The sequence below is a fragment of the Gloeophyllum trabeum genome, assembly GCF_000344685.1.
Source record: "Gloeophyllum trabeum ATCC 11539 unplaced genomic scaffold GLOTRscaffold_00011, whole genome shotgun sequence".
Taxonomy (NCBI): Eukaryota; Fungi; Basidiomycota; class Agaricomycetes; order Gloeophyllales; family Gloeophyllaceae; genus Gloeophyllum; species Gloeophyllum trabeum.
In genome coordinates this window covers 64998-79668 of record NW_006920420.1, presented here as the reverse complement: position 1 = coordinate 79668, position 14671 = coordinate 64998, and the positions used below count along the sequence as shown (strand labels likewise).

Sequence of the window (14671 nt, the reverse complement as noted above, 5' to 3'; positions counted from 1 at the left end):
TCAAGCTGGCGGTTTGCGGCTGCTTCCTGACCCTCTTCCTTCAGCCATTCCTCGTCAAGCCCAAATGCGTGGAAACCATAGGACGAATCTTGGGCAGAACGTAAGGGCAATTCATTCGGGAGATCTTGTAGGTATAGTCGCAGGAGTTCTATGTCTTTAGCATGCCGTTTGTCTGTCATGGTTGACCGGCTTTCAGCAAGAATATGCACTTGCGGATTTTCGGTCTGCTCCCACTTGACAACACGCACGTGGCGGCTAGTATGATCATGTTTCATATGCCACAGGCGTTTACAGGAATGTGTACTAGTATCTACGCTGACGCAGGGTATGAGAAGTACAATAGGTGGACCCACAAGAGAGGGTTATGTCCGGATGTAGGCTAGGTACCGAATGGGTCAAATTAACTGAAATTAACATGGTCAAAACCGGGACCATCACTTTAGCATGTAATTAACGCTAATTTACAACTGCTAATTAGCAAGTGTAATTTTCACCTCCCAAATTTACGGAACCCTACCTTGCGCCCGTTTAGGCAGCGTCCCCCGCTTTATTTAGTACTGAAGGCACCGTGGCAATGGTAAGCCATGTGCGCTTTCCTTGCTAGACATCGCAGACGCGACACGCCGCTCACCTCCTCTCTATGCCCGTCCTACGCTACACGCCCATCCTGGGAAAAGGACTCAAGAAGCTCAGTCTCGGACCCTGCCGGGACCGAGCCATGATGTCGACTGGAGATCGGCCATACATCTGCGTAATATAAAAAGTGAAAATAGATCCGAGCTCGGAAAATCGTGATGTCGATAGGAGCTCAGGACATAACATCCAGAGGAGGTTTCGGATTAGGCGTCCCAGCGACAGCTCATGCATCTCATGCGACTGTGTGACCTGTCGTCAAATGAGTCCCGCTTGAGTCTTCGCATTGCATGCAACAAAGGGTACGAAGGTCACTTCAAGAAGCTAAGATAAATCTCTTCATCATATTCACCAGAGCACGGAGGATGATATAGTCAAGGTCATGCAGAAGACGACATCTGATTGTTGGTAGCTGATGTACTGATAAAAAATTACTACTGATTAAATTGAATGTACAGCTAAGTAGCATGTTCCATCCTTCCGTCCGATCAGGTCATGAATATCTAAACCTCCTCATTCTGCTCTGCATCATCAACGGGAGCTGGCTCGATCCCGGCGTGCACGTCCTCGCTTTCGCGCTGAGCTGCATTCATGCAGGCACTCTTCAGCATATAACTGATATCCACATCACCGTACACTTGACGGTCTTGCGTAAGGATCTTCGCAAATTTGCTGCGCATGAATCAATGAGCAAGGCATGAAGTTTGAGAGACAGATGACCAACCTCGATATCTTCCTCTGATCATTGGAAAACTTGGCCCGGAAATCTTTGAGGTTGTCGTCGGCGATGCTCCAGAACTTCTCCCCTGCATCGGGCTTCCCGATATATATAAGCCTCTGTGTGCCAGTGATCAGCTGGGTGAATAATGCAGATGAGAAATAGCCTACGAGAAAGGCGATCCTGGCACACATCGGTACGGTAACAACGATTTTCGCCGCCTTGAAGACATTTGCTGTCAACCTCTCACATAAGGCGAGGATATCAAGAGCATCAGCACGTTTCACGTCTGCCGGATCCTCGGGAGCCTCGCCGATGCTTTCCGCGATCTGTGGGGTACTCGCAATGCATCAATGACCTTAGCTGATGATATAGAGTAATGGAACTTACAATTTTCTTAGCCGTATACCTCCGTGAAGTCAACTTGGCAGATATGAAGGACACCACAATATTGTGCCGGTAAGGATTCTCCTTGACATCGGGCCTGTAGCCCCAGCTCGGGTGGCGTTCGAGAATCTCCTGGAAGGAATGAGCGGTAAGCTGACAAGCATTGGCGTTTGGCACTCACGAGCAAGAGCTTCCGCGGCACGTCGTTGCTAACGTAGGCAGCAATTGTCGGAGCAAGAATGATTGTTGCAGAATAGATGTCAATCTTCTTCTGCATCCACCGATGTTGTAGCACGTGAGGCATTAATTTCATCATGAACCCAATAGTGCCATAGGTACATACCTTCAACATCGACGGCAAGTCCCATTGGGAATCAGGCGCATGCAGTTGACTGACGGTACCCTCGATGGACAAGAGTGTTGATGCCAGCCATATGTCCTTCTCACTGCGAGACAACTATTTGTAGAACACCAAGAAGATCCGACTCAACATTAGCATACAGAAAGCAAGGAAATTGAAACGAGACCTTTGAATAAGATATGAGCTCGTCGCTGTCCTCAGGGCGCAACCGCTTCTTCCTTGCGATAGATTGAGCGAACTGAGAAAGGTCTTCCGCCGGTCGTTTGCGTGTTGTCACTGCGGCAGGAGAAGAGCCAGCAGGGTCTGGACTTGACCTGTGTGGCGATTCAGATGTTCTCGGCATGTCATCCGAGTCAGTCGATGGAGCAGGAGGACTTGACTCCCTGTTGAGCATATCGGCCATCGACAACATGGCTACACGGGATTAATGGAAGTAGAGTAGTTTCAAAAGAAAGAAAATTACGAAAAAATGAGGGAAAAAATGAGAGGGAGTTGGAATGAGGAGCAGAAACAAAAACGAGATGACAGTGCAAGCCCTGAACGTAAAGTCGTTCCGTTGGGCAGTCACGTGCTAAATGCGGACTTCGCTAATGAGAACGCGTTTGTCGCGACAAGGATTAAGTGACACTACGCACTTTCAGTTTAGAGATGCCCCGTGCCACCGTCATTCCTGAAGGCAGGTACAGGCAGTTCATACTCGTTGACACGATCATTAATGATCCACAGGCTTTGCGGAATGTTCATCTGACAACACAAAATTAATATGCATCCTTTGCTCGCAACGTCTCCGCAAAGAGGTCTTGGTCACGAAACGAAAGGCACCGGACCATCTCCTCACGAAGAAACATGATAATTCTAAGCGACTCACCACTTTTGCTGTCCCCAATACACCTGTGCCTTCCACCGCAAATGCGACCGCACCCTCGAGACCTGCACTTCTCTCACTGGCAGCTATTCTCGAGGATTCGGAGGATGAGATGGTTGACGATGGGCCTTCAGCGCCTGGCGGATCGTTATTTGATAATATGATCGTCGACGGGGATGAGTACTTCTACCCCAACGGTGAAAGGACGGTCTTCTCTGCAGGGGAGAGCAGCGGGGCAAACGAGACTCGACACCATCTGCATGAGCAAATGCAATGGTTGGAGCTTTGCGAAGGTCACAGTTTATTTGGACAAGAGCTTACCGCAGACGATATCGAAGAAGATCCTACAGTTCCTGATATCATTCGGGCCATGCGTCTGATGGGTGAGAAGTTGGACAAATATGTGCGATCTCATTGGCTCTGCTGATTCCACGTCAACTGGCCAGGTGTGGAAGACGATGAGGAGGAATGTGAGGAACAGGATCGGCCAGGGCGGATATCACAAGATGGCTGGGAGCCATACGGGTCCAAGACGGTAAGCTCGTCAACGCTTCAGAGCTGCGGCTTAAATTGGACCTGACTTCACCTTAAAGATGTTCATGTTGGACCTCTTGGACAATTTGCCGCGCTTGCGCCTGTCTGATACCCATATGCTTGCTATATTATGGGTGATGCGCGAGTGCGAAACCGCTGATGTCCCGTCATTTAAGTCATTACGCACCTTACAGACCAAGTTAACGAAAGATATGGGACTTAAAACGGAGAGTCATACGTCGTCGCTTGGAAATCACTTTTGCATGAATGATCCTATTCAGCTTTTTGCGATGGTATGCCGTGACCCTGCTACAAACGTGAATGTTAATACCAACAGGGAATGGCAGGATTGGGCCAATCCTCTGGTGCGAGAGCATATGAACCTATATCCGGAAATTTCCCCGAAAGTGTCAGAAGCCTGGCAAGCAGGAAAATGGGCCGAGGAGACGGACCTGGATCTCCTGACACCAATGTGGGCAGACAGGAAGAAGGCGCCGCACCGTCATTATTATGTCAAGGAGATAGCACGCCTACAAGATGGGCGACTCGTCATACCTTTCCGTTGGATAAATCAGGATGGGACTATGCACGCTGACGTATGCAATGTCATTCATGACCCGCTCGTCAGTAACTTCTTGAGTTCTCGTGCTGGTTCCTGAAACTGAAACTTCACCGTAGACGGGGGTGACAAATGCAGATTTTGGAACGGTCAGCCGGGTGAATGCCTCTGAATTTGAAAGCAATTACCTTGACTTGACAGAGTCGGGTGAAGGCCTTAAGTTTCACTTCCCAGGTATGTCTCCTGTCCATAGGCGAGATAGGTGTTGCTTCTGGTATGAAACTGCAGAGACCGCCCCGTCGTGGGCAAACGAGATGCCACATCCTGTCCGGAAGATCGCGAAGGGTCGCTCGGCATTCACACTATTCATTACACCATGGAGCGATGATGTATCGGGCAACGTGAGCAAGCAATTTAACCCACATGTCAATACGTACCTTGCAAATAGTACTCTACCACATCAGAAGCTTGCACAAGAGTTTTTTGTGCGGTTTTGTTCTACGTCCCAGCATGCATCATCCTCTGAGCAGCTGGACGCACTATCGGAGAAGATGTAAGTTAACAGAAATACTTTCGTCACCTGATTCGCGAGCTTACAGATGGAATATGCTTAAAGGAAACCTGATCAGTGGTACACTGCATATGATTGTGTGCTCGGAGAAGAGATTATCTTCCGTATATTGCCACATATCTTCCCCGCTGACAATCCCCAGCAATCAGAGACCTGTTCTCATATTGGCATGCATGGGAATCTTTTTTGCCGGCGGTGCAAAGTCGGAGGAGGTGCAGATGACAAGGAGAGCTGTGAGGGTTATCAAGCACTCTTCAAGGTCGGTTGTCCCCGAACGTGATGCTGCTTGACCGTTACAATTGATTTCGGTAGCCTGGAGATCCCAGATCGTGTGCCGAGACGGTGCAAGTAATAAAGGATCAGCTATGGTCTGCGTGCTTAGGCGTTCAAGAAGCAGTTGACGCGCTGCAGACCCGAACGGGCGTAAAGGACAAGATTGCGTCATTTTGGATCGACCAATGCATTACCAAAGCACGTAGTCTTCAAGTTGAACGACTGAGTAATGAGGCGACCCGAGATCTCCGCCTAAAGGACAAGTCTTTGAAAGGCGAAGCCCGCAAGCTTGTCAAAAATGAAATCATCTGTAAAGTCCAGGAAGAGGTCTTCGATTGGCTCCTGAGTCAACCCTCGGAGCGGTATAGTGTGTTACCGCTCGATTCCCGTTCGTAGATCGCACAAACTGTTCCAGTGACTCATTTTAAGTTAAATTGCTTCGCAGCACTTCGGCGCTGCGTGAGACCTGGTGACCACTACAATCCAGCCCTTGCAATGCCAGGCACGTATCCCCATTATTTGTACCCCTGACTGTGGCTTAACGGCCCTTGGCGGCTTTTCCATCAGGAGTCAACATACATGATGCCACTCCGGTAGAGATTCTTCACACGTATCTGCTTGGGCAAGACAAATACGTTTGGTATGCTACTCACGGCGGTTGGGACGAGAAGAAACAAGAGCTGTTCGCTCTCCGGCTTCAGTCATCGGCCGTTGACGGCTTGGTTCTTCCCCCAGTTCGAGCAAAATATATGGTGCAATATAAGAATGCTCTTGTTGGGCGACACTTCAAAGCATTACAGCAGGTTGCAATATTTCATCTGCACGGGGACCTATGCTCGGATCTCATGTTTGACTTGTGGCGAGCAACTGGGGAGCTAGGGGCCTACCTTTGGTACCACCAGATTAACGACATGAAAGCTTATCTGGTAATAGTATGCAAATTCTAATTAATTAAATCAAACTAATGTTCCTGGATCAGGCCGACGTGTCAATCCTAATCGACAATGTCCTGGATATCTGGGCATTGATCGATCCGAGCCGTATAATACAGAAGCCGAAGCTGCATGCCCTCCCGCACATCTTGGAGGACATTCGACGGTTTGGGCCAGCCTTGCTTTTCGCAACGGAGATTTTTGAATGCTGGAATGCTATCTTCCGGCTCTGTAGTGTTCTCTCCAACCGCCAGGCGCCCAGCCGTGACATTGCTTTGACACTGGCAGACATGGAGCGCTTCAAGCACCAAGTCAGTGGTGGCTGGTGGAGGTCGGACTCCGGCAAATATGTACGAGCGGGTGAGAATGTACGCGCGTTTCTGCGAGAGAATCCTCAGTTGCAAAGGCGTCTCGGGTGGGTCGATACATGCTCCCTGCAAATCGGTGAGGCTCAATCTAGAACTTCGAGGTTTTATTAACTTTGCGTTATAGGTTCTGTGAAGATGGTAGCAAGACGCAAACGATCAAGCAAAGTGTGGCGCGAGGCCCTTGATCAGACAGGAACATTGCACGTTGCAGAGCCCGGTGTTAGCGGGCTATTGTGGCAGCAAGGAGAATCCTGTGTATCACGCTCGCGAGACATTTGCCGTACCGGATCGTGGGTGTTCTACCGCAGCGTAGGTGTATGTACGCCGTCCATCTATTCGAGAGAATATCATGGCTCATCAGTATTCACCAGGGCCCGAATCAAGAGGTCAGTTGTGGTCGCATCTGCAAGATCCTTTCTCCGGAGACTTCGAAGACCACCTGCGATACGGGTTTTGCACTCGTCGAGCGCTTTACGGTGTCCAGCGCACTACATAATCGTCTCAAAATGCCTATCTTAACAAGAACCTTGAACGGGCCGAAAGTCGTCTCAGTTGCATCTGCGGTGCGTACATCAAACCGGATGTCTATCATTGCCTCTAAATATATGCATCAGGACCTTTTATTTTTATTCAATGCGCAACACGACTGTGCAGCAGGTAATTGTAGTCCAACAGCTTTGCGGCCGGTGCAACAAGAACGATGTCCAACGAGCCTGCAAGAGCGGTGCATTGTGCACTTGGATGATGATCAGTTCATTTTGAACATGCACGCCATCCACAATGCAGCACTGGTGCGAGAGGTACTTCCCCGGCAGCTGACAGCCCCACGCCATTATCTTCAACCAAACCGGTCTGCGAGGCTAGCTGAGATTGCTCGGGGGCTTCAAATATCAGGACCGGCGAAGCGTGCTGAGAGCGCCGCGAAAGCAGCCGCGACTAGAGCTCGCAACAAAAAGGCCAAGGAGTCCCAAAATCTCAGTCAGGCCACAGTCGACATGGCGGCAGATTCCATTCCTGATATATAGACATTTCAGGCTCAAATGTCCATAGTACTAGTCCCTGAGTTGTATACTTGATATAATTCATTTAATGTATACTATGCATACGAGGGATTCATGACATCCGAGGCAGGACGCGAAAAGGACCTCTATTGTGACCTCAATTTGAGGTCATTCTCACCAACAGGAGCCGTCAATTCGCATGGTCTGTGTAATCTCGATCGGATGTCTCGTGAACGCCCGGAACGAACATCGCTTCGACGTCAAAGTCCCGGGGTCCTTGCAACCTCAGGCTGGGTTGGGCGTGTAGGCTACCTATTGGCGACTATTCTATGCTTTCACTGGATTTAATCTATGGCGAATAATTCGCCTAATCGAGCACCTTACGTTGAGAGTTTGTTGAGAGTCGCGCATACACATGCCGAAGTGCGGCAAGAGGCTTCCAGTCCATCGGTCGCGCACCTGCCGTTTTGGGGAGAAGAGGCTGCCTTTTCTGGCAGACGCGTGAGCTTCAGGGGGACTTCTGCGGCGGTAATACTAAAAATTAACAAGCCTCCTTATAAGACAGTTGCTCGTCTACTAAGTCTTATTTGAGAGGCGAAGTTTCAAGCCTAACAGTAGAGTAGAGTTTCTCGTAACATGTCATAGTGATGCAAAGCAAGATTTTGGACATAGCTCGAACCGGAACCAAAGTTCCTATTGTTTCATGCATAATATCTTGTTATGCATAATAATCTGGGAACCGACGGCCATATGAAGCCGAAGTTACCACCCGGTCTGAATCATGCACAAGGCAGCGTGTAATTCGGTTTTCTCATGCATATGCATACTGGTACTTATCACTATTCCCGGGTTTGGGTTGAAAGCTCTGGGAAGTTGCCATTCTTTACTATCATTGGGGGGGGGGAGTTTGACACGGGTATTGGGTTTGACAAAATGATAAATCACTTGTAACTCTTTCCACATCCCATATTTGACTTCAGAAATTGGCATGTGTATGGGTATGTATGTACCAGTCATGTCTCTAAGCTCATAATAATTTTTTTCTCCTTGCATTGTCAGGAAACACGCAAAACGCGTCAATATGCCTGTACTGCGGAACGCGTTTGAACAGATCTCATGCACGGTATGTCCCAGAGCAATAAAACAACCTGGAGTATCCATCATTAAGGTCCTTGAGAGTCTATCCGTCAAGCCCGATATGCTCCAGGCAGACGGAATCCTTTGCTAGACGTCAGGCAGGTGTTTGTCCAAAGCTCTGTCGAGGCAGGGCGTGACTGTGGAATTCAAGCGGAGCTTGGAGATGCATTTGCGTGTGCGCGCACCGGTGACCCGGTGGGTTTTGCAAGTTCGACGTTCTCATAGATAGGACTTACCATACGAGCTGTATCCATGCTACAAGGAAGCAAATGACCTGTTGTGCACAATATTTCCTTTCTTTGCTGCAGTATATGCCCAATTGAAGGGCCAAGGCGTAGTTGAATGGTGCTCCTGAAAGGGAATGCCGCCTGGAGATTGCCGCAGCCGGTGTGACAGTTGTGTGACTGATTGTCAAACTCTCCCCCCGGTGTAAGCGAAATCGTGCCGAAACCAGTATTTTGCTGCCGGAATAGCAAGAACGCAGAATTTTTATAAAGATCTCTCAATATTATGATAGAACACGCAATTTCGCATCGATCGGTCAAATCAGCGCCCAAATATCTTCAAAACTGAAGGAGATACGAGCTTAACAGTGAAATATTGTCAAACTCCCCCCCAATGATAGTCACTGCGGGCAGAGACCGATGTTCCGCCGGCGAGCATGCTATGAACATGCCCCGGTTGGGAGAACACTTTCCTGGAATGGTCTTTGTTGGACCACAACCTGGACATGGAGAATGTCCCTTGAATGAACAAAGGCAGGTCTGCGGGACATTTACTATGGTCTCTAAAAATCAGGGGACATTTGATTGACATTGTTCTCTCATTCTTTATGTCTCTGCCAAGTCCCACTTCGGAGCATGCAAGGAAAGTGTTCTCCCACCTATTTCATGAATGACGAATGTCCGGTGGCGGGACATCGGTGCTTGCCCGCTGTGAGTACCGCTGTGCATAGCCTGTTTGTCACGCTGATTGGGAGTGTCACATTTTTGTGACAGTACCTCGATGGCATATACGACCTCGTAATGCATAGCCGAACCTGGGATCCGACGCTATGTACGAGATAAGTCTACTGTAAGTATATTTGATGAAGTATACGGGTTACCCGGTGACCACGGCACACACATTCTCAAGGACTTCGTCTCTCAGCAGATTTGTTTCACCAATCGTTGCCAGCCATGCTTAGCCCCGACGAGTGTATTCATGTGGATGACCGGATCGTTGTATTGCAAGCCTATAGGTCAAGGACCATCTTGTCTGCTCAAGCGATGACTTGAGTGCTGATTGTTTAAAATCTCTGTCGGCTGCTCCCGTGTTCCATGACAAACACTGTCTCCTCCGTGTTATCGTGCTAGTAACTGGTCTTCCGCAATTCACCAATAGCCAGCTCATGTGGTGCATACTGGGATACATCTATAGACTCGGATGGCATGCTATGCTATGGCCATATTCTAGTCCCAGTTCAACCTGCGTCCGGGGTTATCATGCCGGAGACCGGGATCCAGGACGATGTCTGTTTGGTGGTTGTCTAATGTGTTTCGCTATCGCGCGTCGTAGCGCATTGACCTACATGGAGCAGACGACTGATTCATCATAGGCCGAATTGTTAGAGGCTATGCCGTCTCCAGTGGTATCCTCTGGCGGTATTTAAAGACTCATCTGCTAATGGAGGTGGGCAGTGAACTGTTTCCGCCCGTCTTCGTTCTACATCTGGTATGTCCCATTTACTCACTTGCTTGGGCTAAACTGTCTCCGTTCTTACATCCGCGTAACAGCATTTTGAAGCCCGGTGCTTCCGATTTATAACTCAAGCCACTCTTTGATCTCCGTAAGCTATTGGATGATATCGTGCCCTATATTCTTCATTAACCTGCCTTCCGCGATGTTCGGCCAGCACAACGCAAGATGCCTTATGGCCACTTCTTCGCCCGCCTCCTTGTCCTGTGTTTCTTTCTATTGAACCTACAGGGCATAGTGGCAGCTCCCATTGATGTGGGTTTGTATGCTTTGTTCTCTCAGCTGACGGCTAATATAATATGCTCCAGGCTCCGATCCTCGAAGGGCGTACGTTCTCCCCTTCCAGAGCAGGTAAAGGCGGAGGGGCAGGTAAAGCACCTCCTGTCACAGTGGGAAGAACCACTAGACCGGTTACGGTTCCTCCTGTAACCTCAAAAGCCGTACATACCACGATCGCGAGAACATCTGTGAGTTGATCATTTCCAGCCTGATGCAGTTATGAACTAACTTGATGCGCCTTCTCAGGCACGTCCGCTTTCATCCGTGAGGAGTATCGCTGCTAGTAGTGGGTCTGTAGTCCGGAGCTCACCCACTCCAGTGACTACCAGCCTTTCCAGTTTCCTCAGTTCTTCAGCTCCGGTGTCCTCTCCACCCGCCACACTGTCGTCCACCTCTCTTGTCACGTCCAGGTCTATTCTCGCGTCGAGCTCCGTTCTTGGCTCAAGTTCTGTTCTCGCAGCAAGCTCAATTCCTGCTGCCAATGGGACATCGACCCTTCTCGCCGGATCCGCCACTCTCACCTCGTCTACCCGCGGTGCGCCCACATCGGTTTCTTCGGCAAATGCCACATCATTCGTGACTCTGAGCAGCACGTCAACCGTCACGTCGTCCTCGGCTTTGAACGGCACCGAGACGGCGACGTTGTCTCTGTTGAATAGCACGTCAACCGCCACACCATCCTTGCCTTTGGATGGGACATTGACTGCGTCGTCAGTCCCTACGAATACTGGTGGTGCAGTAAGTGCTTATAATGACCACATAAAAGTGCCAATGTATCAATTCGTCCCTGTCAGTGCGCCTTTAGGCCCAGAAGTTCGGGTTCCAATTCCTTAGAAACGCCTCGTGAATATATTCCGGCAAACTCTACCCACACTCTTGTTACCAGAGCGAATCCACTGTTCCTCGGATGGCATGGTACGCAAAACCAAAACGCACAGCTGTTCGAGAGTGTCGGGATCATGCCTCCGCAATTTGGGTCTGGCGCGAATGGGGAGCTGGGACAAGGCTTATATGTCACTGATGATCTCGTTACGTTCGTGCATCAGTTCCATGATCGATGGAGACACTGACGGAACGTTTATGTAGTGCTAAGGCCTTCGCCCAGAATGCAAAGGAAAACGTGAACCGCCAGCAGGGCAAGGGAAAGCCGAATAAGGACCCGACGGCGAACTTGGCTTTTGTTTGTAAAATATTTGCCAGGGATGCCAATGAGTGGATCAACTCAATTCCAAAGGTAGTCGAGTTTGACAGCCGTCCATATGTATTGCTAACAGCATCGTGTACCTCCTCCAGCAATGGTTCCCAAAAACGGCGCCCAATGGGCAGCGACTTATTGGTGACGACGTGAACAACCAGGCTAATCGCGACCAGTTTGAAACTGCGCGGCGGAACTTCGCGCGAGGGAACGGATTACCTGGTGCTGCCACCGGTGCCTTCGTCCGCTTTGCCCCTCTCGACGTTGACAGCAACAGTGCGGCGGGCCAATTCGCGATTCCGACCTCCTTGCAAGCCCTCTTGACCGCCAAATGCTTCCCTGTCGATGACGCTCACGAGCTAACTGGCTTCCAGGAAAGTCCGGAGTTGAGCGCTGGAGGGCCGATCAATTATCGACAATTGATCGGTCCTTGGAACATTGTACCGTCGGCAGGTTGCTCGTAGCCTTGAGGACGCGTTTCCTGATAGTTCAGAGGGGGTGTTTTCGTACTACAGGTGTAAGATGCAGGGCCGTATTTATCCAAAGATGCCTCATCAGATGTGCACCTCATACCTACCCACGTATCTTTCCACTCACCATGCATGCGATCCGATTCCATTAGGGCAGACGCTAAACATTCGTTGGACCATCACCAAAAATGCTTCTCTGACGAGTAACTTGATCACGGCCCGCAACTGAAAGTACAACTCGTCGCACTTACACTGCCAGATATCTTTGATTGAAAAGTGCTATCAGGGCCATACAAAGATCATGCTACAGAGACCCCTTCGAAACGGCAAATAGAGTTACAGTCATCCCCTCTGGACTATTTCCCAACCTTGATGTATTCTTCAAAGCACAACCTGGACATAGGCGCTGAAGGTGCTCCCATCTGTGCCAACCACATACCCCGCATTGCCAACGACCATTGCTCTCACGAGAGGGATTTAAAGAGAAGGGTCGGTGAGTGTCCCGTCGGTCGACAGCATGCGTGAGAAGAGGCATCAAGCGGGCCGAGGAACTTTGAGCGCTGGCAGGTCAGGAGAGAGCACGGGGGTCGGTACGATCCCAGGTTGCGTTACCCAAACGGTGCTCCAATACGCTGAAACATTCCACGAAGTCTAAGGCCTCACGGAGCAGCCCCGCGTTATCTTGTTGACGTTCGCTAAACACACCGTGGGCCGCTAGATACACACGGCCAACCGCGTCGCCGATATTGCCCGCTATACGGTGGAGGGGGTTTGAGACAGTCATCATTCGCCGAGTATCGCCTCGGAGAGTCTGATTGCCTGATTACCTGAGACGCAGGCGGGCCGACCCAAAGAGAGTCCCAATCTGGATCAGACTCGATGGTACATGAGCCGCACTGAGATGCCATCTCTCGACTATATTTTGCTCCCATTGCAGTGCGGATAGGTCCATGAGTGAATGCCACGAAACGAACGCGTAGTCATAAGACTCATAACATTCCAAAAGTGCAGAAGTCGGGATGGATGCACAACGACGAGATTGCTCTTTCCCTGACAACGAAACGAAGTGAGACAGCTTCTCAAACTCCATGTAAGGCAGAGATTTATTGCCCAGACGGACAGGAGGCAAAAGCAAAGTACGATTCAGCATACGAGATAACACGAGAGCATTTGCCAAAGTAATGCGTTGATTGTTAAAGCCGCTGTGGGGCAGATATGAAAGGAAGCGGTTTATTCCGTCCAACGCCACACGCTCCACGCCGGAAGGACTTGCATCAAAGAGGACGACTTGAGGAGAACCGTTAGACCGTCCGAGAAAAGCGCTCGCAGATGAGCCCACCTAGTGGAATACAAATAGTACGCTGCACCGAAAGAGCTAACTGTGGCCAGCGCCAGAAGGACAATGACGACAGCTAGTTGCGTCTCCTGGTTCCCAAGCTGGGCAGGCCCCGATAATCCTGGCCTTCCCGTAGGCAAAGGCCGGGATAGTGATCGCTTTCGAGACCATGCGGGACCTCTCAAGCGGTACGCTCCCTTTTCTAGCGATACCGACGGCGAAGCGGCGGACTGACGCCCGGTTAGCGATTGAAACGCCATGTTCAACCTGCCTTGAGTAAGGCTATGGAAGAAGCATGTCTAGTTTATCGTCAAAGCCGTGAGTAACACTCACCTCGCCCCTGCAGTCAACACCCGTTTCAAGATTTAAGAGAGAATCAACGTGCAGCACCTCTCCCCGTGTAAGAGGATTCCGAAGGGGATAGCAAGTTTCGACCCAAGTACTAGAATCAGACCTTGATAGACTTCAACTTGGTTGCGCAGGATGCGCTGAGTCGCCGCTGACGTAATTCACTGCAGTCGAGGCTCCTCATTGGGACGCTTGGCTGAAGTTCGAACTCCTTCGAACAGACATCGATCCTCTACTTCCTGATGCTTGTATGTGGGATGTATTGCTCCCTGGACTTAACCCATCATGCATCATGCGCTGTGCTTTCTTTCTACAAGACACTGACCCCCGAAATAGATATTTAGTGCTGGAGTGGAGTACTTTAGATATCACATTTCCTCTCGCAAAGCTTTATCCCGGGAGACGACTGTACGGAAAGCGGTGCGCCACAGAATTACCAGACATTACAAAAGCGACAAACGACTAAACGATGTGATACAACAAGCTAATCAAAAGTCATGAATACGGGTCTGAAAATAAACCCCTGCTCGCCAGAGTTTGGTGTTACTCTGTCTCCCCGCAAGTCGCGCAGAGGTGACTTGTAGGGAAGCCATCAATAACCGTCACTGTCGACGGCATCGGTTCCGAGTGCTTCATCGGCACTCCCATCGTCACCTACCCACTCTTCGTTCCAGTCTTCATCGCTGTTATCGTCATCTTTGGCTTTCTCCCTCCGAGCCACCTGTTCCTTCTCTATACAACGAAGGAGATCGAGTATAGAGGGTTTTATTTCCGCCCAGCCTAAAGGCGATCATTCGTGAGCTGAGATCACGCTTCCATGCCTGAATTGACGTACTCTCGTGATCCATCGGGTTCAGACCGGCAGACATCGGGGTGCCCTTTCAAAAATACGCGCGAGAAAGAAAGTCCATATATCAAGAATAGGGCCATAGTTCTCGCTCGAAGTCGTCTTCTCTATGCTGTGAAA

At 50.0% G+C, this 14671-nt stretch overlaps 5 protein-coding genes across 5 annotated transcripts; 2 read left to right on the top strand and 3 right to left on the bottom strand.

Moving 5' to 3' along the window:
• Positions 1–1136: 1136 nt before the first annotated feature.
• Positions 1137–2493, bottom strand: GLOTRDRAFT_94999 (uncharacterized protein; the record flags this gene model as incomplete). The annotated part of the gene is made up of 7 exons (XM_007870069.1): positions 1137–1305; positions 1358–1488; positions 1522–1680; positions 1742–1870; positions 1920–2009; positions 2082–2195; positions 2266–2493. The coding sequence occupies 7 exons, from the start codon at positions 2491–2493 to the stop codon at positions 1137–1139; spliced, it is 1020 nt and encodes a 339-aa protein (XP_007868260.1).
• Positions 2494–3614: 1121 nt separating this feature from the next.
• On the top strand, positions 3615–7226 carry GLOTRDRAFT_46299 (uncharacterized protein; the record flags this gene model as incomplete). Its single annotated transcript, XM_007870047.1, has 10 exons — positions 3615–3791; positions 3846–4121; positions 4177–4610; positions 4674–4861; positions 4948–5289; positions 5499–5827; positions 5881–6277; positions 6326–6510; positions 6543–6743; positions 6816–7226. 10 exons carry the CDS (start codon positions 3615–3617, stop codon positions 7224–7226), a joined length of 2940 nt encoding a protein of 979 aa, XP_007868238.1.
• A 3018-nt stretch (positions 7227–10244) lies between these two features.
• On the top strand, positions 10245–12014 carry GLOTRDRAFT_131212 (uncharacterized protein; the record flags this gene model as incomplete). The annotated part of the gene is made up of 6 exons (XM_007870068.1): positions 10245–10331; positions 10385–10543; positions 10602–11093; positions 11150–11388; positions 11442–11589; positions 11649–12014. The coding sequence occupies 6 exons, from the start codon at positions 10245–10247 to the stop codon at positions 12012–12014; spliced, it is 1491 nt and encodes a 496-aa protein (XP_007868259.1).
• Positions 12015–13164: 1150 nt separating this feature from the next.
• On the bottom strand, positions 13165–13795 carry GLOTRDRAFT_111797 (uncharacterized protein). Its single transcript, XM_007870067.1, has 3 exons — positions 13690–13795; positions 13360–13638; positions 13165–13307 (listed from the first exon to the last, which is right to left on the bottom strand). The coding sequence occupies exons 2-3, from the start codon at positions 13614–13616 to the stop codon at positions 13295–13297; spliced, it is 270 nt and encodes an 89-aa protein (XP_007868258.1). The 5' UTR covers positions 13617–13638; positions 13690–13795; the 3' UTR covers positions 13165–13294.
• A 501-nt stretch (positions 13796–14296) lies between these two features.
• On the bottom strand, positions 14297–14573 carry GLOTRDRAFT_131211 (uncharacterized protein; the record flags this gene model as incomplete). The annotated part of the gene is made up of 2 exons (XM_007870066.1): positions 14297–14484; positions 14540–14573. The coding sequence occupies 2 exons, from the start codon at positions 14571–14573 to the stop codon at positions 14297–14299; spliced, it is 222 nt and encodes a 73-aa protein (XP_007868257.1).
• Between the last annotated feature and the right edge of the window lie 98 nt (positions 14574–14671).

Bases quoted from the DNA above. Each gene is read 5' to 3' on its own strand.
- GLOTRDRAFT_111797 (XM_007870067.1), bottom strand. From the start codon at position 13,616: ATGGCGTTTCAATCGCTAACCGGGCGTCAGTCCGCCGCTTCGCCGTCG.